This window comes from Phasianus colchicus, chromosome 3 (genome assembly GCF_987193195.1).
Source record: "Phasianus colchicus chromosome 3, bPhaCol1.hap1.1, whole genome shotgun sequence".
Taxonomy (NCBI): Eukaryota; Metazoa; Chordata; class Aves; order Galliformes; family Phasianidae; genus Phasianus; species Phasianus colchicus.
Window position 1 is genome coordinate 2789224 of NC_143438.1, and position 20778 is coordinate 2810001.

At 39.1% G+C, this 20778-nt stretch overlaps 1 protein-coding gene across 3 annotated transcripts in view; it reads right to left on the reverse strand.

Annotated features, from left to right (window-relative positions):
* Positions 1-1531: 1531 nt before the first annotated feature.
* ICE1 (interactor of little elongation complex ELL subunit 1) overlaps positions 1532-20778 on the reverse strand; it is a 34211-nt gene continuing 14964 nt past the window's right edge. For 2 of the 3 annotated variants that reach the window (XM_090136810.1, XM_090136809.1), the window contains exons 14-20: positions 15860-20668; positions 13166-13334; positions 9689-9849; positions 5573-5763; positions 3905-4011; positions 3210-3308; positions 1532-2396 (exon numbers count right to left, since the gene is read on the reverse strand). In XM_090136810.1, coding sequence (XP_089992936.1) covers positions 2215-2396; positions 3210-3308; positions 3905-4011; positions 5573-5763; positions 9689-9849; positions 13166-13334; positions 15860-20668 — 5718 coding nt within the window. In that variant the 3' untranslated portion in view covers positions 1532-2214. Of the gene's footprint in view, positions 2397-3209; positions 3309-3904; positions 4012-5572; positions 5764-9688; positions 9850-13165; positions 13335-14389; positions 14652-15859; positions 20669-20778 lie in introns of those variants that run through there. The other variant, XR_016464894.1, reaches the window with a different exon arrangement.

Below are 20778 nucleotides of genomic sequence, written 5' to 3' on the forward strand. Positions count from 1 at the left end.
ATTTAAGTTTCCTGTTACAGAAACTTTATAACTGGAACTCCTTGTTGCCAGCTGAGCCAGAGGCAAGGCGAGGAGCTCATTACAATGTTAATTACTGTAGACTGGTCCGAAGCCAACAGGGAAGAGATTATAATGCTTATACCTATTGATTGTTGTAACCTGTGACCTGAGTCACATGATATAGGAAGTCCTATAGCAGGTACCATACAAGCCAGCAGAAAAATAAGTGTCATAAGAAGGAGTGCAAATACAGATCTGGCCTGACCTAGTCATAGTTTCCATGGAAATAAATAGGAAGCATTACTTTTGGAGCAACCTTTGTGTACGCAGCCCCAGGCAAGCTGAAAGTTCAGATGCTCATGATGGTATAGAACATTCAACTTCATTTTTACTCCTGCTGCCAATGCTGCTACCATCATTACCTTCAGTGAGAGCTGGAGTTGATAAGCACTGTGATTTTTACAGCTCTTCGGAGCCTGACTCTACCAATGCAGTCATCCCAGGCATCTGAAAGATTCTTTCCTCTGAAGTGAAACCATGCAGAGATGCACTTTTTTTTTCCCTCCTTTTTGTTAAGATCACAGCATTGTTTTGGGGGGAATGTGCCTCTTATTGTGCCTTTGAATTCCTATTGGAAACCCTCCAATGTCTGTTGTTTTTTTTTTTCTCCCATAATAAAGAATGTATATTACATGTCAGTCATCCCAATAGAGATTATTTTGGCAAACAAACACTATTATATTAAAGTGTAGTCAGACTAAGAACTTGCTTCTATAGATAGATAAGCAAGAATGTAATTTCTTTAGAAACAACATACCCATACATTTTGTATAAAACGTATATTGACACAAACTATACAACTTAGAATTTGTATTTTACAAAAAACAATTTTTGAACTATCAATACCAGCTATTCCAATCCATGATTTTACATTTCCAATGAACATTCAGAAACATTAGCGAATTGGTCTTACTTCTTTAGTCTTTCTTTATCAAGAAGTCTAGAATAAGAAGCATAACATTCAAGAGAGGTTCTTATTAAATTGCATTCACATCAGAAACAGTAGGTTTAGACAATCTGAAGTAGATGCAAAAAAACAAACTGGAAAAGCAGAATAAGCTAAAGCTGGTGTCTAAATTTAATGTATGATGCATCAGGCATTGGTACTATAGGCAATACCAAAAACAGCATGCACACTCTGTTGAAGACAGCAGCATCTAAGTGAAACAGAACATCAAGAAGGAAAGAATTTCTCTTTCTTTAAAGAGCTATCTGCTAAGGCAGAACATCCAGGAAAAAGGGTGGGAGTGTGTGGCTCATGAAGCGACTGGGAAACTGTTTATAGGACCAATAAACAGAACCTGATCCTCAGGTGCCAGAACGACTTACAAGATCCAGAAGAAATTGAAATGCTGCAACTGAAAGACACTGAACTGACTGAGGACAATCCCACTGAAAACTCTTCCCCTCAAATTAGTACTTATTTTAACTAGAAACAACAGTGTGTTACTTGAAAAGACCAACAAGAACATAAGAAGTGTCTGCTTCTTTTATTACGGACGATATAAAAATGCAGGGTGTAGTGAAGCTATCATTAGAAGTTTAAACTTCTTCTGAACCAACTTTCTATTTACATTCACAAAATTCCCCAAGTGGAACAATATCAAATGTAAAAAACACATTATCAGGATATACCATATATACAAGTTCAGAGATTTCATATCTCTGTTACTCTATCAGTGACTGTAACACAAGTTCTACCTCCTTTACACAAGTATTTAATATTAAGTTGATGAAATTACTCAAGGAAAATAAAGCAGAATCTGGGCAAAATTCTGCTATCTGAACAGCTACTTTACAAATATAATACAATATAATAGAGCCAAGTTTCAGCCAAGCTCAATCTTCTGCTGTAGTGAAATGCCCATGCTTCAAATTGAAATAACTACTGATCATTATTGACATTAAGCCAGAAACATCTTGGAAATCAAAACCATACTGGCTTTCAAGATCACTAATGAGTTATTTGGAAATGCAAGCCTTTTTGCTTCTTTTAAAACTCCGCCCTCAAGCAAAAAAGCCAAATAAAACAGTTGAGCTTGCTTTGTATGACCAGACATTCTTTTAAGAAGAAGATACCACTTTGTATTGCTCTTATCTGGAACCAATTTCTGCTTAGTAAAGTAAGGCACTTCTTCAGACAGGACCATTTAACTATGTTTTAGGGTAGGTACACAAAGAACTGATTTCAGCTAAGCGTCTTGTGACCGCAAAAGGGATGCTGTTAAGAGCCGTTGCTCTCCAAGCATGGATGGCCCCAACAATACCAGCTGGATTGCTTGAACCCAAGTCACACAGCGAATATATGGCCGCCAGCTGCACGCCCCATGGAACATCTGCAAAAAGGTAACACAAATTAGCTTCTATCAACTTGAATATGCAGCAGTGCTGGGGGGAAACTGTTAGTTCAAAAACTGGAATAAAAACATTAACAGTTGAGATATCTACAGCCTGAAAGTAGCAAGAAGACAATCTGCACAACAATTCCTTAACATCCTATTTTTATACTTGCACTTCCCAGTTCTCTGAATTCAGTGTGGTTTTAGTATTCAATGGACACAAAGGATTTGAGCACCCAGTAATTGTAATCTAGTTCAGGGTGATTAAACTGTGTGAAAACAAACAGATTTATACAGAGACAGAAAAAGAATTACAGATGTGTCCATCCACTTACGTGGAAAAGCCTGAGACTCAAGAGAGAAGCTGCAGGTTAAATAATTCCTTCACAGCAGTGAACGTTTCACTGCAAAATGAACTTAATATCCAGAATAACTTAGTACTGCACATCTCTGCTGCTCTTTCTGTCTCACTTTGTCTCAGTCAAGAATTTAGAACAGTATGAGCTGTTCAGGTAGCAAACTAACTATTCTTGCTTGTGTCAAAATGTACTCTGAAGCAGCTGGTACATTAGGTGAAACAGAATAATTTCAAGTTGTCTCAAAATAGCTCCAAGTAGCTCCCTGACTGAAAAAAATATTAATAGCCAGGCTTCATTATCTTTGGAAGAGCCAAGGACTCAAACTGAAACCTGTCTGTTCTGTTCCTTACTAACATAAAATTGCACAAGCAGGCTCTTCTGGCATAAATGTCCTAATTTGTGCTCATTCTGTTTATTGCAGATTTTATATTAAAGTTCTTCTGAACATTACCTTCCTCTTTTGCATGCTGTACAAACAGTCCAATTACAGAACTAATATTCTTCACAGCAGAAAGATATCCTTCCTTCAAACCTATTTGTCCCAGTCGACCTGAAAAAACAACAACAAAAAAATAGCAACAAAATAAAAACCCAAAAACCTCCCTCTTGTTACTGTGTCTGTCTTGGGATCAACAGTTGTCCTCTTCTGACTACAGATCCCAAGGTATTTTTCATACAGTTTGAAAGAATAGACTCTTGAAGAATGCAACTTTTGTTAAATATTATGTAACTAAAAAAATCTGCTGGAACAAAGTTAATCTATTTATGCTGAACACCATCTAGAGAGTAAATTAAGGAATTTAACAAGTGATAAAGCCTTATTTTATATACTTTGTTATAAAAACATACAGCTACAAGGATATGTTTTCATTTTAAATACGTAAAATATATTGATATTTACTATCATGAAAACATGAAAACATAGTAACATCTCTCAGAACCTAAATACATGCTTTTCACAGGATGACAAACAGAAAACACTCACATGAGATTGTAACAATTTGTCTTTTAAGGTGAAAATTTTTCGAGGAAATAAAAAAAATCAAAAAAAAAAAAAAAAAAAGCAAAAATACTTTCCATGCTGAACTGACATTTTTCAAGGACATACATTAAGCAGAAGTTCAAAGAAAAATTTAGATTACTTACCAATTAGCCTGAGTGTCAATGCTATAATACTATCAGGAACTGATTGTGCAGTTTCATGGTCTTTTCTCTTCTTTATCCATTTATCCATAGAAGGCCAAAGCACTTTGCTGTGAAAGATGAATTAATTTGAAAATTTGATACTGCATGAGGGCGTGGTATTTATACAATAACAAATGATTCTTCTGCTTATTACAGATTTCCCTAACTCCATTTATATCTTTAATTCATAGAATCATAAACTCCTAGAATGGCCTGGGTTGAAAAGGACCACAATGCTCATCTAGTTTTAACCCCCCTGCTATGTGCAGAGTTGCCAACCAGCAGACCAGGCTGCCCAGAGCTACATCCAGCCTGGCCTTGAATGCCTCCAGGGATGGGGCATCCACAGCCTCCTTGGGCAACCTGTGAACAGTGCCTCACCACCCTCTGGGTGAAAAACTTCCTAGAAGCGGAGAGAGGGGAAGAGCACAGCTAATCTCTAGACACATTATTCTGTGCCACCTTAATTTCCCAGCTCCTGGGAAGCATCGCTCCTTCACAGCCTGTTTGTCTGTGTCCGTCAAAGACGGAGAGAGAGGTAAAACAAACACCATGGCAGCAAAGCCATCAATACTACCCTGCGTTCAAGAAATGTTTAGTTGTTGTGCTAAGGAACGTGATTTAGTGGGAAATATTGGTGATAAGTGTATGGTTGGTCTGGGTGATCTCAGAGGTCTTTTCCATCCTTGACGATTCTGTGATTCTAATATCTAACCCAAACCTCCCCTGTCTTAGCTTAAACATATTCCCCTTTGTCCTATCACTATCCACCTATGTAAATCGTCGTATCCCCTCCTGTTTATATGTTCCCTTCAAGTACTGGAAGACTACAATGAGATCTCCCCAGAGCTTTCTCCAAGCTGAACAAGCCCAGTTCCCTCACCCTTTCCTCACAGGAGAGCTGCTCCAGCCCTCTGACCATCTCAGTGCCCTCCTCTGGACCCGCTCCAAGAGCTCCACGTCCTTCCTGTGCTGGGGGCCCCAGGCCTGGATGCAGTGCTGCAGATGGGCCTCACAAGAGCCGAGCAGAGGGGGACAATCACCTCCCTCTCCCTGCTGGCCACCCCTTTTTTCATGCAGCCCAGCACACAGTTGGCCTTCCGGGCTGCAAGCGCACACTGCTGGCTCATGTCCAGCTTCTTGTCCACCAGGACCCCCAAGTCCTTCTCCCAAAGTCTCTTAATCTTCAAGGGGGACCTATGCTCCAAGCTTCTACAAATCTCAGTAATGTAAAGAAAGTTTTAAACCCAAACAGTATAAGCTAAGTATAAGCTTGTTGGAGGAATCATTCCTGTTCAGAGTATTAGTTCTGCCTGTCTACCATTTCTACCATTTCTTTGCAACATTCTGCTTTTCTACATGAAGTCATGAGGGTACTCCACTGACTTTTTACATCTGTATTTGGATATGACTTGTACACCTTTGAAATGTCAAGATATTATACAAGTTTCTTCTATCACTGAAAATTAAGTTTTTATGTTACAAATAGAATCTGATGCTTGTTTTGGAAAAAAAAAAAAAAAAGATTTACAACACAACCAACAAACAAAAACAAAAAACCACCACCAACCAAACAACAACAACAAAAAAACAGGTAAAAATGCCCAAACAAACTGCTTGCCACAATACCTTATAACATTGTCATGTGTCCAATCCCATTTAAGGTGAGAGCAAAGTAGATCGATAGCAAATATGTACTGCCAAGCATCGTCACTCAGATCTTCTCCACACTGCTCATTCAGCTGGAATTCTACCTTCGGACATGACTGCATTTCTAAAAGCAGGTTTGAGACCATAATACCAGCATCTAAAGATGAACCCTGGAATTGCAGAAGTTGATTACCTTAATGCATGAAAAGTTACAACCTAGAACCATACTCTTTACAAATAATAGATTTTGACTATGTAGAGCAACCATTGGAGATCATCCTACACCACAAATCCAACTTTTGAGCTTGACTTAACACAAACAAAAATACAGTGAACTAATATCTTCTTGTTCTCAATATTCTTCTTGATGGTTTAAATAAGAGCATAGTTTGAGTAAACAAACATGACCACAAACCATACTCTTCCCACTGCTTCCAGAATTTGGAGATTTTTATTTCTCTTGTCAGAATTTAAGGTTAGAAGAGGCCTTATCCAATGCAAGATTACACCAGTCATGCTCACTTTGAGATTTTTTTTTTTTTAATTTTATGATGCTAGAATCTGTTACTGATTATTACTCATTAGGGTTTAATTTCAGAGCAAGTACTTTCAATATCTGAAGTAATAATGACTGAGAAAATATCATGTAAAATTGTTCTGCTAATTAAAAAGCTAGAGTAAGCAAGGAAATTCAAAGACAAAACATTTAGGCACATAACACAAGCATAGCGGCTGCTTAATTTCTTGGTACTTAAGACCATATAAATAGGATATTCTGCAATGTCACTAAAATTAGTATACTTCAGCTGAGAACAAAATCTCCATGCTACACAAGCTTTTCTGTCACACGCAGCGTCATCTTAATACTGAGATCATAGAACTACAGAATCATTAAGGTGGAAAAGACCTCTAAAATCAAGTCCAACCACCTAACCAACACCACCATGCCCATCACAGCATGCCTTTAAGTGCCATATCTACACTTTCCTTGAACACTTCCAGGGACAGTGACTCCACCACTTCCATGGGCAGCCTCTTCCAGTCCTTGACCACTATTTCAGAGAAATTTGAATTAATATCCAACTTGAATCTCCCCAGCACAACTTGATGTCATTACCTCTCACCTTAATTTCACTACAGCTTCCCTTCAGGTACCAACTGAAGGTTCTTCAAGCCCAAAGCTAAACACAGTGCTTGAGATGATTCCTCACCAGTACTGAGTACAGGGGGACTATTACTTCCCTAGTCTTGCTATTTCTGTTACTAGCCAGAATGCCATTGGTCTTCTCGGACACCTGGGCACACTGCTGGCTCATGTTAAGATGGCTGTCAGCTAACACCCTCAGATCCTTCTCCACTGTACAGCTTTCCAACCACTTTCACCCAAGTCTGTAGCAACTGCACAGGATTGTTATGAACAAAGTGCAGGACCTAACACTTGGCCTTGGGGACTCTCATAAAATTGGCCTCAACCCATTGATTCAGCCCACCCAGATTTCTTTGTAGAGGCTTCAAGCAGATAAACACTTCCACTCAACCTGGTGTCATCTGCAAACTTATTGAGGATGCACTGAATCCCCTTATCCAGATCATCAATAAAGATATGAAAAAAAACTGGTCTCGGTACTGACTGTTGGGGAATACCACTTGTGGCTGTTTTCCAGATGGATTTCATTCCATTTGCCACCACTTTCTGGGCACAGACATTTAGCCAGTTTTTAACCCTATGAAGCATACATTCATCTAAGCCAAGAGCTATCAGCTTTTCCAAGAGAATGCTGTAGAAGTTACAGCATCAAAGGCTTTACTAAAGCCTATGTAGACTATGTCCACAAGAAGGACATCCAGTCCTAGAAGAAAGTCAGGTTGGTCAAGCAGGACCTGTCTTTTCATGAATGTGTGCCTGGTTAGGCCTGATCCCCTGGTTGTCCTGTACATGCCATGTGATGATTTGCTCCATAGCTTTCCTCAATATCAAGGTCAGGCCAACTGGCCTGTAGTTCCCTAGATCATCCCTCCAACCCTTCTTGGAGGTGAGAGTCACACTGGGAATCTCCAGTCATCTGGGACTGGTTGACCAGGACTGCTGATAAAAATGGAAAGTGGCTTGGCAAGCATTTCTGTCAGCCTCCTCAGTACCCTCAGTTGGATCCCATCTGGCCCAATAGTCTTGTGATAGTCTAGACAGAGTAGTAGGTCGCTGCTTCCTTCTGAATTGTGGGGCATTTACTCTGCTTCCCACCCCCTGCCTAGCAGCTCAGGGGGTGAATACCCTGAGGATAATTATCTGATTCTTAAAGACAGAAGTAAAGAAGGTGTTGTGTACCACTGACTTTTTCTCATCCCTTGGTGGTGATGTTCCCTGCTGCATACAGTAAAGGATGGAGATTCTCCCTGGCCCTCCTTTTGTTATTCATGTATTTGTAACAGTTTCTGTTCTCTTCTACACAATGGACAGCCTAGCTCTAGCTGGGCTATTGCCTTACTAATTGCAAAATCTTTGTACTCTCCCTGAGTTGCCTAACCCTTCTTCAGAAATTAGCAAACTCTCTTTTCCCCCTTTGATTCTCAAAGGAAGCTCCATGTTCAGCCAAGTTGGTCTTGCTCCCTTCCAGCTTGTCTTAAGACATGTGATTTTTATGTATGTGATTTTTTATAACACACTGTCAATCATGAACCAATGGAAATTTCTCCCTGTATTTCCATCTTACAGAAAGGGTGACGTGATTAGCTCTCATCAATAGAAGCTCCTGAGATTTTTTCTCCCCAGTTGCAGCAGCTCTCATATTTTATGGAGCTCCAAGCTATAAAGTAGGTAACGAGAGTATACAGAATTAATGGTTCCAGAGACATTTACTAAGGCATATGCGTATGTATCTCTACTTTCAATCTACAAGATTGAAAGCAATAACCTAACAAAAAGGAGAGTATAATTCCTTTGCAAGTGGGGATTGTAGTTCTGCATTACCCTGATTGATCACCATAGCTTTGTGATACACGCAAACAAAAAAGAAACACGCACACATCCACAGCCTCCTATCTCATTCCACTGTAAGCCTGTAACAGAGCATTTATAGGGGTTGTAACTCTGCTCCTACCACAATACATGCTTTTCCAGTGGGTATAACACAAAGGCCACACTGATAACTATAAACCTATCTGTAGTTCCAATGACAGATATCAAACTACATGCTTAGGACTGAGAAAAGGATAACTATGAATCGAGATGACTTTTTTCACTTGGTATTTTACAGAACTATAGCTCTTCCAATAAGCAAGCTGGTATTAATTCGGTCTTCAAAAGTACTAGGGCACTAGTTTTCAAGCAAACACCCAACCTTGTTACACAAACTCCTTATCTCCAGTTTCTCATCTGCATGATATAAATCTGCTCTTACTGATACCAAGGATGATCCAGTTTTTCCACTTTGCAACATTCCTTTTAGGATAGCAATATGTGCCTGCTTAAAACTGACAGAAATTAAATGACTTGTTGAGGATCACACATGAAGTCCTAGGCTCATACTTGAACTTGATTGTAACTGCTTGTGAAATTAGGTTTGTCAACATTTTTGAGGGTGATAAGTGGTTACTTACAGTGTACCTCACAGAAAGATCACAAGCAAGATGAGACATGCTCATCCTGAAAATAACCTTGATAAACAACTTCCAAATACAATTAAAGACAGACAAGCTCAACACATACTGAAAACAAAACAAAAGAATACCCCATAAAATAAACCAAACAAGAAATGACCTAAAGAAACATGAAAAAAAAAATCACAGTTCCACAGAGGCATACAATTTCCTGGTTCAAGAACACTTCAGTTAAAATATAAAATCGATGTTTACCTTAAATGTTTAATAGAGGGAGTAGAAATAATGTGGAAAAGAACCAAAAAAATGTTGTATTTTGATAGGACTTAGATAACCACAGAAAGAAAGACTTAAGTAGCATTAGTTGTGCAACTTTACAAACTCCTTAAGAGATTGACTGAGCATCTTTACATCCTTTATCAGAAGCTTCTTGGTTTTATACAGCCTGCAAGAGGAACAAAGCAGATGAAAGCTGACACTGTTAGTGAAAGAAGTTACCTGCTCCCAGCTGAGATAGGCATTCAAACAGACCAGGACATTGTCATTTGCATTCTGCCTGATAATTAATTGCATAGCTTTGTTAATTGCACCTTCGAAGAAAAATATGTCAGGCCATATATTTGTGATGAATATAATCAATTTCACTGAGTCTGGAAAGTCTAAGAAGAAAAAAAAAAAAGAACATAAGTTTTCAACATTTATTAAAAGCAAATTAAAAGATACTGAGACATTAAAAGCTAGTACAATCCACAACAAGATAACATGGAGAAAAGGCAGAAATAACAACCGCAGTCCAGTGAAAGGGAGTCATATTGTCACTCCTCAGTCCTTTCCTTAAATTGGTGGAAGGGGAGGAATCAAACAAAAAAGCCATTTCCCCCACTGTAATTGTCTTTTTTATTTCTTCTTTCCAAAAAGAGAGTGTTTGTCAGTAGGCCAGTCATAGCTTTGCCAGACTTGGCTGAGTAACAGTAGTGACCACAGTTCTTTTGTCTTTTACATTTTGTCTCCTTTTGTTCTTCTTACTGCTGTTTAGTTCACTGTGTGGTCTTTGAGCACAGAAACTGGATGCTTTCATGAAGACATTAAATTGGAACATGCACTCCAGAATCCCACCTAGTACACTCCAGTCACAAATGGATACTCAGATCACTGGATCAAGCCAAAGGTAGTCATGAAGAAAAAAAAAGAAAAAAAAGAAAGGAAAAAGATGTCAAGAACAGTAGAGGTGAGTTATTTAATGCAGAATATCTGAAAGGAGGATACAATAAAAATGGACGGACAGGAAGTCAAGAAAAAAATGATGCAAGTGTAAAGAGGTAGTACTGACTACAGTCAATCTGACAGATATGTAGGAGAAACATAGCTCACTCTTACATTGCCAAGTTTCTGACAAGAATTAACATGTGAAACTATACTGACAATAAAACCTCAAAATAAATGCATAAATGCACTGGTGATCAAAAAAAAAAAATTCTGAATGCGAACTACAGCATGGAAGAAAAGATTATCAGGAGTAGTCAACATGGGTTCACCAAGGCGAAATCACAATCATGACAGCCTTTTATGATAGCATGATCAGCTGGGTAGATGAGTGCAGAGAAGCACGTTTTGTCCACCTTGACTTCAATAAGACTTTTGACACTGTCTCCTGTAACATCCTTGTAGGTAAGTGCAGGAACCGTGAGGACAGATGACTGGACAGTGAAGTAGACTGAGAATTGGCCAACTGGCATAGTTCAGAAGGTTGTGATCAGCAGCAGTCTAGTTAGAAGCCTGCAGCTACTGGTGTTTCCCAAGCAGTCAGTATTGGGTCCAGTCTTGCCTAACATCATCATCAGTGGCCTGGATGAAGGGATAGTGTACCCCCAGAAAGTTTGCTAATGATACCAAGTTGGGAGGAACAGCCGACACATGAGAATGCTATGCTGGCAGTCAGTGAGATCTGGACAGGCTAGAGACTTGGGTGGAAAGAAACCTGATGAGGTTCAAAAACAGCAAATCCTGCAACTGCAGGAATAACCTGAGGAATAACTGCAAGCATCAGTATAGGTTAGGGATTGACCTGCTGGAAAGGAGTTCTCCAGGACCAGGTCTTCTGGTGGGTAACAGGTTGACCAAGACCCAGCAGTGCGCTCTTGTAGCCAAGAAGGACAATGATGTCCTGGGATGCCTTAAAAAGAGGCTGGCCAGCAAGTCAAGGGAGGTTCTCCTCCCCCTCTACTCCACCCTGGCGAGGCCACATGTGGAGTATTTACTTCAGGGCTCCCCAGAATTCTCCCCTGAGCCTCTGAAACAGGAGAAAATGGAATGGGAGACTAGAGAATGTCCAGTAGAAGGCTGAAAAGATGAGTAGGAGCCTGGAGCATCTGTCTCATTAGGAAAAGCTGAGAGACCTGTGACTGTTTAGCCTGGAGAAGAGAAGACTGAGAGGGGATCTTTATCAATGCTTATAAATGTCTATGTAAATGGATGAGTGAGGCCAGGCTGTTTTCAGGACTGCCTTGTGATAGGACAAGAGGCAAACGGCACAAACTGGAACACACGAGGTTCCGTACAAACATGAGGAAAAACTCAGTTTGAAGGTGAACAGCAGAAAGCTGCCCAGAGAAGTTGTGGAATCTCCTTCTCTGGAGATCATCAAAACCCACCTGGACACTTTCATGTGCAATCTACTCTAAGGAACCTGTTTTAGCAGGAGGGTTGATGATCTCAGGAGGTCCCTTCCGATCCCTATGATTATGTGAAATGAATGAAAAAACCCTCAAGATATGTTTGTAACTCTTCACATACAAAATTAATAATAAAAACACAGAACATACACAACAGGAATTTATGTAATTCTAAGTAACAATAGAAAATCATTCAACACAGTTTGCACTTAGCTACTGGCATTTAGATCTTACTTCCTCCCCCTGAAAAAAAAGTGAACTTTCAGGAATTTTAAGGGCCTACAAAAAGGTAAAGTACCAAGATACTGCAAAATAAAAGGCTCAATTGCTAGACTAAGAAAAAGTATATGACAAATGATTTTTGACACAGTAAAGTAATAAGACTAATAAAATGAAAAAATAGAAGGATGATGATTGATGTTGATATAAAGAAAGGCAGGTAAGAAAACAAGAGTTACAAAAAAGAAAAGGAGAGGAAAGATACTTAAGAACAGAATAAAATCATAATCTTTATTTCAAAACAAAGCAAATACCTTAAGCTTGAATAGTTGTACTATTTAGCCCTGCAGCGCACCCCAGTTGTTATTTTTTTGAATCTGAATTTAGCATGCAGATACCAATATACTGTTTTTGATCTCCAGATGGTCACGTATTTTGAAGTTAAGTGAAGCCCTTCCAGAACTACTACAGAGTTTTCAGCTAGCAGTGATGCTATTTAAGTATAATTACCTTTGTTACTTTATCACTCAAGATAATGGAAACAAATGGAGGAAAACAAAAAACACCAATCAAAACCTCTCAAGCAAGCAAGGCTTTGGACAATAGACAATCACAAAACATGGAGGACGTGTTACATAAATGCACTGGTTTTGATCTAGGTGTTGTTGTCCAACTCCTGACACTCTTTTAAGCCAAAACATGTTTCATTAAAAAAAATGTTTCAGGTATCAGTCCTTATTTGGTAAAAACAATAATAAGCAAAAAGTACAAAATTCCCTGTCATCATAGTACCATTTCGGAGATGACGGGGCAAAAATGAAAGCACAGAGTATTTATTTCAAAAATGAGTTGACCAGTGAGAGCACCAAGCTGAGATACAGAGATAAAGAGGTAGAGGAACCAAAAAAATTTCTTCTAGAATGGTCTGTATCTCTATACTGTAGATGAAAGGTCTAAGGAAAGCGTCCCTTTCATAGAAGGACTTTTTTTTTTAATATTTGCTTTCACAGGCAATCATTCTGGAACACTACAGCATAGACACATCACATCATTAAAAATACAAGACCACCAAGACACACTATACCTTCTTTCAGTAAGCTATAGCAGAAGAGGCGGGCTCTTTCCAAATCTCCCAGCTGTCGACAAATTCCTGTATAAACTCGACAAAGAGCCTGATTCAAACTGTAAGTCGAGGCCATTTTCTGAGCCTTGAGTTTATTGAGAATAACATGCAGCAATGACTCCGCTAAATGCTATAAGGCATAAAAAATAGTTATTAGACTGTACTATATTTGAGAACGTTTAATAGCATTATAACAGTATTACAAGAGAACTACCTGTAAGAGTATAGTTTGCATGTATATATATATAAAAGAATGCACAAAATTAAATCAGAGGGAGCCTGATTCAAAAGAAAGAAGAAAAGTGAATAGAAACTCTTCTGAACGCACATGCCTTTAAAGAGACACAGAAGAGGACTATTCTTTATTAATGAATTGTGTAGTTATGTGACTAAAAACTATCTTCCATAAACAAAAAGTGAGGAGAGCAATAAAGAACCCCAATAACTTAATGAGAGCAAATGGAGCACCTTAACTTGGCTGCTCCTAGAGCTGTCACAGGAAGACAAGCAGCCCATAGTCCAGGTGCAAGTTTTACCAGATTATTCAGTACAGCAAAGGTTCTCCACAGATCACCTGATGTTCCCTTGAGGGAGGTAGAGAGTGGGGTCTAACTGTCTACAGGGATATGAAATACAAAATGAGCAGGATAGAAGAAAATTTGGATTGTGCAAGACTTACTAAAAGATGTTTAGAGGGCTGAAAGTATGAAACAGAAATGAGAAGCTCAGGAACTAGTGCTGGAGGGCCTTTGAGTTTAGGCTGGTAACCTACAGACATCAAAAGCCTGAATGGTGGCTTCTGGAGAAACTAAAAGTCCAAATATGTGTGAATCTGAGGGTCAGATTCTGATAATGTCAAAAGTCTGTTCTAGCTATTGCAGCAATATGCGTTCATTTGTGTCATTCCATAAGTCAATATGCACGAGACCATGTGTTTAAGGATGCCTGAGACAAGAGGGGAGAAATATGAGCCACCTACTGGACAGACTAAATGTCTAAAGCTAACTACTGAATGGACCCATATTGTGCGTGCATGTTGTGCATGCACCTAGGTAGGTTGCTTTGAAAGCAATGCCTTCTATTTATTTCCATGGAAACTACAACAAATACAAAGAGCATAGTAACACTTTCTGATAGAGCAAATTCTCAACAACAAAATGCAATTTTTTTCATCATAGTCACTACCATAAGATATGAATGTTCACCAGCAATGAACAAGAACCCGCATGCTGCCCTCGTAAAGAGCTGTTCTCGTGGAGATGAACATTGCTGTCACCACTGCTGAAAGGCACCATCCACCACTACTTGGCCTCCATAAATGTTCAGCAAGCATTGGTGAAAGTCAACGTGTGCAATTTTTCTGCGTGGAGGAATTCAATTACACATCTGTGCTTCATATGCATTTCCACATCAGATGTCATTTTGTCAGAGTGCCCTCTGCTGCCATCTGTCACAGAGCAACAACATTTAACAGAATATTGACAGGAAGGATCAACCTCTACAGCCTTACCACAAACTTCTGCCCCTGACATCAGTGGCCAACATACTAAAACAGGAGGCATTATTTTTGTAGCAGCCCTTGTACATACAGATAGATAAATTTAAGTATTTCCTTCCACTACCAGACTTGCACTGTAGTCAGCTTAAGAGGGGAATAAGGTTAGGCAGGTATTTTGTGCATATGCTTACTAGGAGTACATACTCAACCTTGCTACTTGCTGGACCTGGAAGGAAGGTTGACACAATCTTACTTCTTTAAAGTTAACAAACACAGCAATTCCTAATAAAGATGACCCAAGAACTCTGTATACACCTTCTGAGGATAAGTGAGAGATCAGTATTCTGATCTGATTTCATTTTATGAACTGGAACAAGGCAAAATGCCATCACAAATCAACTGTTAAATTGCCCTGCTGCAGACTATAAACCATCTATGAAAATGACATCAATTAAAGTGAATTTTTTCAACTCTGAAACCAAGCAAGTTCTGAGACACCAAAAAATGAAAACTTTTTCCAGTAAAATTAACTTGAGCAACTTGATACAGAATTAAGATAAAGACAGAATAAAAGGCTAAGCCACTATCATATACAGCACTGTTTATCTTGTTTCATTGAAGAAAAAAAAAAGCTAAAAACAATAATCAAGCCTCACCTTTAAAGGAAGGGAAACTTCTCTTATGTTACCACTACAAATAATGCAGTATAAATAAAATACTTCTGCTTTTCTTATGTGTGCATAAAGCATCTACACATAGTTTTGAATCTTGGACACCACTGAACAGTAACTTCTATTTCGTTTGTTGATTCACAGAACAACTTGGGCTGAACCTCAAAAATACCTATTTCTAACCCCCCTGCTCAAGGCAGGGCTGCAAACTACTAGGATCAAACACTACAGCAGCTGCCTACAAGCCCATCTAGACTGGCTTTGAATACCCCCAGGGAGGGGGCATCCCTGCTCTCTGGGCAGCCTGTTCCATCACCTTACCACAATCTCAGTGAAAAACTTACAAAAGTTCAAGTGTATGATTATCTTTCAGCACTACACTGCCACTACAGGTTGCCTGAACAATTGAGAATTCAACTACTACATACTCACTATTTCATTTGCATAAGATTATTAAAATACAAAACTTAAAATGATGCTACTTACCTTGTTTTTTATACCAAATTCATTGACAACTTCTTTCTCTTCATCTCTCATTATTGGAATCTTTGAGGTATTGCCCAAATGACTTTGAATTACCGGTAACAAGTCAAAGCAGGATTCAGCAATTTTCTTCAATGCCAAATCAACTTTCTGGCAGTCAGGATCAATGATTTTCTTTACTGGCAAAGATGTTTCTAAACTGGAACTGTGTGCTGAATCACTGATCTCACAGCTCTTGCCATCGAAATTCTCCTCTATTTCAGAGACCGTATTTTGACCATTTCTGGTAACAGCAGTACCAGTGGGCTCCAGCTTTGGTGGTTCACTGTCTAACCTCAGCCTCTTTGCACTTCTAGGCATAGGTACTGGCAGTAACGTCCTTTTTTCAGGACGACTCGATGAGCTTGAAATCAATTGCTGATTTTTCACATTTGTGTCCTGATCTTTGCTACCATCAGATTTCAAATTGCTCCCAGTTTTAACAAAAGCAGTTGATGTAGATGCTATTGTTTTGAAACCGCCTATTTGAGCCACAGGTCCTGGAGAAATCTGGCTATCTGAAAGAGCACACAGGTTAAGCTGAATATTGCCCTTTAGAATGTTTAAAGTCCTTGCCCTTGCAGATAGCTCTGGATACATAGTGTCCAATATTTTCACAGAGTTCTCCTGAGGAGCACCTGTAGCAGCACCATCCATTGCGCACAGGGGAAGTCTTCCTGGGACAGGAAGCGCATGCTTTGGAATAGAAGTACAAAACTGCAAAGGTGAGGAGAGAATCCTTTTACCTACTGCCATTTCTGAAGGTGATGGAGATGAAAACAGAAGGGCAGATTTGACTGTTGGAGTATCTGTCAAGGGAGACATCAGAGGAGGAACAGGGGATTCATGTAGAGGCGATATCAGTTCATCAAGAGGAGAAAGCAAAGAGGATCGGTCAGCAGAAGACATTACTGGGCCCATAGAACACGTAGTAGCTCTTGGAGGAGTAGCAATCAAAGGCAGTAGCAGGGGCGGCAGAGGAGGACCCATCTCTTGCCTGATTTTATTTATAGTCTCAGATAAACTTTTTGTTGGCGTAGAAGTGTCAGCATTTGCAAGAACTGGCTCAGTTACTTTAACTTCAAGAGCATTTGTTTTGCTTTTACCTTGAAACAGTTTTTTTGATAGCGTGCCATGCATTACTTGGACAGCTGTCTTGGTTGAAACACTCAAGACTTCCGATTGTTCTTGCCCTTTGCAATTCAATTTATTGGTCTTTTTAAAAGCAACATCCACACAAGACTCTGACTCCAGCATACATGAGTCCTCAAACACCATTTTTTGTGGCTTATGAGCCTGACAAACCATTTGAGAATTACAGTCTATGTCAGATAGGGCTGGATTTGCAAAATACTTAACAAAGAAGTTTTTTCTACCACTATCCAGAAAGTCCTTCCACGTTGTACCACTAAAACAACAAGGCTGTAACCCATCTAACATTAAATTAGCGTTATTTTCTCCTGAGTTGCAAGCAGAGCAATTTTGATTATGATTATATTCTTCAAAAATTGAAATGTCCATATCAACACTGTGTGGTAATCTTTGTTGCACATTTGACTCAAACTTCTCAGAATAATTTTCTTCTATGACATTGCCAAGTGCTAACATTCTTGTATTTAATGTACTGTGTTTTACAGCTATTCTGTAAGCTTCTGAGAATGTGGTTAACATCTGGCATAGTGGTAATCTATTTTTTGAAGCACTCAGCATCATAGGGCTTCCTTTGGATGTCCCAGTTTTTAACAGATCTTCCCTACAGTCATTCATCCGTCCAGTTGTGCTATTATCTACCCTGAATTCACTAGCATCATCAGTATTTTCAGAGGCTAATAATGTACATCTTCTTTTCAAAGTGGAATAGTCTTTAGAATAACCCTCCTCAACCACACCTGACTTCTCACTTGCCACATTTGGAGAAGAGCCTGTTTCACAATGTATATCCATACCCATTACTGCATCTGGTTTTAGATGACTACCTGTCGCTGTATTTCCTGATTGCATTGTTGAATGAAGCTCACACAGTTGGTCATCACTAGCATCAACAATTGCACCAGTTTCCAGAGCATCCACTACAACTCTTGCTGATGCTCTCAGTTCCTTTCTGAGCTTGGGAAAACATTCAGAACATTTCACACACTGGACTTTTTGTAGAGGACAGTCCTTCTCCATAGATTCATTACTCTGCTCCGCAGCATCAAAAGCATTTTTAGACCTTTCAACACTATTTTCATCAGATGCCTCAAACCTATTCAACCCTTTGCCTTCCTCCCCAGCTGCTATCGAACAAGTTCTAGAAGAATCTGTTCTAGCTTCCCAAGTAGAAGTCTTGCATTCTGATTCTTGACAAATAACGTTTTGGAACGTTAATGTATTCTCTTTATGAGAGTCTGCATGCAGGATTTGTAATTTAACAGACGTCTCAGGTTCTTTATCTATTGGCAACTTCTCACCTGGAACTTCCCCTTCATTTTTGGGTATGTACTTCTCAGAGGAGGAGTCCAGTTCTTTAAAGATGTTATCTTTTTCATTAGACATGACCTCAACACCTTTCTTAAAGCCTTCTAAAGAAGAATTAAATGCACTACTCGCAATGCAATTTTTATCTTCTTTCTTATTCCATGTAGGGGAAAAATCAGAATTTTTTGTGAAATCAGTTTCAACAACTCTCACAACTTTCTGAAGACTGGAATTTAGACCACTAGGCACTGTAGATTCCAAGCCATCTCTCACTTGAACAGGGGAACCTGTTTCTTTAGAATTTATACAGTCTGTCTTTAAGTCCATTTGAGAATACAGAGCAAAGTCACTATTAAAATCCATTTCTGAAGAAGGCTGTTGTATGATCTCTGAAACATTATTTTTCTTCACAACATTCATTTCCTCCGTAAATGAACTGGGACAGGCTTCACTCATCAATTCCTTGCTTTGCTTGTTTAATTCTGCTTTTGTTTCATCACATTTAGCATTTGTAGTCATCAAGAACTGGTTCTGAGGTTTTGCAAATTGTGTTTGAGAAGTAAGATTATTTTCTACTAAGACAGACTGGATGGTATCCACTTTTTTTAACAGTTTACTACTATCCCCTATAAAATCTTCTTGATTAACTTTGAATTCAGCCTCTTGAGATTCGATCACTCTAAAGTTCTGAGTTTTGGACAACTCACATTCCATGGTGCTACACAGATTTTCAGGTTGTTTCATTTCACCATTTCTTTCTGTAAAATCCAACACAAATGATTCACACTTAGCTACGCTGCTTTCTGCATCAGTAATGCATGCTATCTTCGGCACTGCAGGTATACTTTCCAAATCTGACTTCCCTTGGAAAAAATGACTGTAACTTTCTCCCTGATGATTTTTACCTTTCAAACCTTCCCTTTCCTTCTCATACAGTAATTTTCCATTTTCTGCACTATGGAATAGCTCTGATGATTCAGCTATTTCAAGAACACTTTCTTTGTTCAATTTCATAGTTGGTTCAACAGATTTGGGTCTGATTATATTTTTGTCTTGAATTTTGAGCTGTCCATCATCTTCTGGAAAGGCCAGTGAATCACTTTCCACCACACATGCTTTTTTGTCTGTATCATCCATATACTGTGAATGTTCAACTCCTTCAGCAGCAGATACAGGTAAGTAACACTGAGAGCCCTCAGGTGTCTCCAGTTCACATTTTCTGACTATTTCACACTTCACTGCATGTATGCATTGTTCCTCCAGTATCTTTTCACTGTCACGTCTTATTTCAGAGCACTGAGAGTGAACAGAAATCTCAGCAGATTCAGTGCATGCATCAATCTCCATAACTATTCCCTCACCATCACACTGTATTATTAGGTTTTCAGGACACTTTGCTTCACAGGAAGATTTAGAGCTACTGAAATTGTACAATACATTTTCAGAGAGCTCCCTCTCATTGTTAGGCTCTGCACAGAGCCCCTGCGTCTGTATTGCTGTTGCTTCCTCTCCACTTACCACTTGTTTGATATTTTCCTCAGCATTAATTGCTGTATTACTTATCTTTATCGCATCCTTGCATTCATTTTCAACCACTTCACTCTCTATCAACATACCAGATTTCTCCTCAGAATCTTTTCTTTGAAGTACAACATGGTACTGTTCAGGAGGCAAATTAGTAACATTTTGGGGAATGGATACTGCCTTGGGAATTTCTCTTTCATGCTCCGCTTTCATTAACTCCCCATACTTATCACGCGTACTGTTGTAACCACCAGCTCTGACAAAGACTGCATTCTCCTCTGTTTGCTCAACCTCACTACATCTTTCTACTTGATTCTGAAGGTTGAAACTGTGTAGTACAGAATGAATTGAAGAGGCCTTTTCTTCATTGTGCATCTCCTTGATATCTTCTTTCCGTTCTTCTTTGGCTTCTAATTCACATGCTGTTGCTTCCATTAGATCTCTCCTCACAGCTTCCATATTCTCAGAATTCTCCTCCAAACAGTCTCTGTTAGATTCCATATTTGTAACTGAAGTAGCAACTTCACATTGCTTTGTATTTCCCTCCTCTTTGATTAACGTCACTGGGCTGATATGAACAACCTTTTCTGTTCTACTCAAGTTATATGAAATTTCTGCATCAAGACTATGCCCACATGGTTTGTTCCATCTGTTACATTCCTCATTCAGTTTGAAATCATTACAACAATTTTGAGGCTGAACTTGGTCTTCTTGTAAGATACACTCCTCTGCAGAAGCAGTGCAATCAATTTCTTCATCGCTAGAACCTGTGAGTTCTCCGAACAATATATCCTTTAATGAAAAATACAAAATTAGTTTTCATTTTTAAGAGCTCTATTTTTCTAAGCAAATACACCAATGGCCCTAGCAAGCAGTGGCTTTGAGAGATTGGGCTGGCCAGC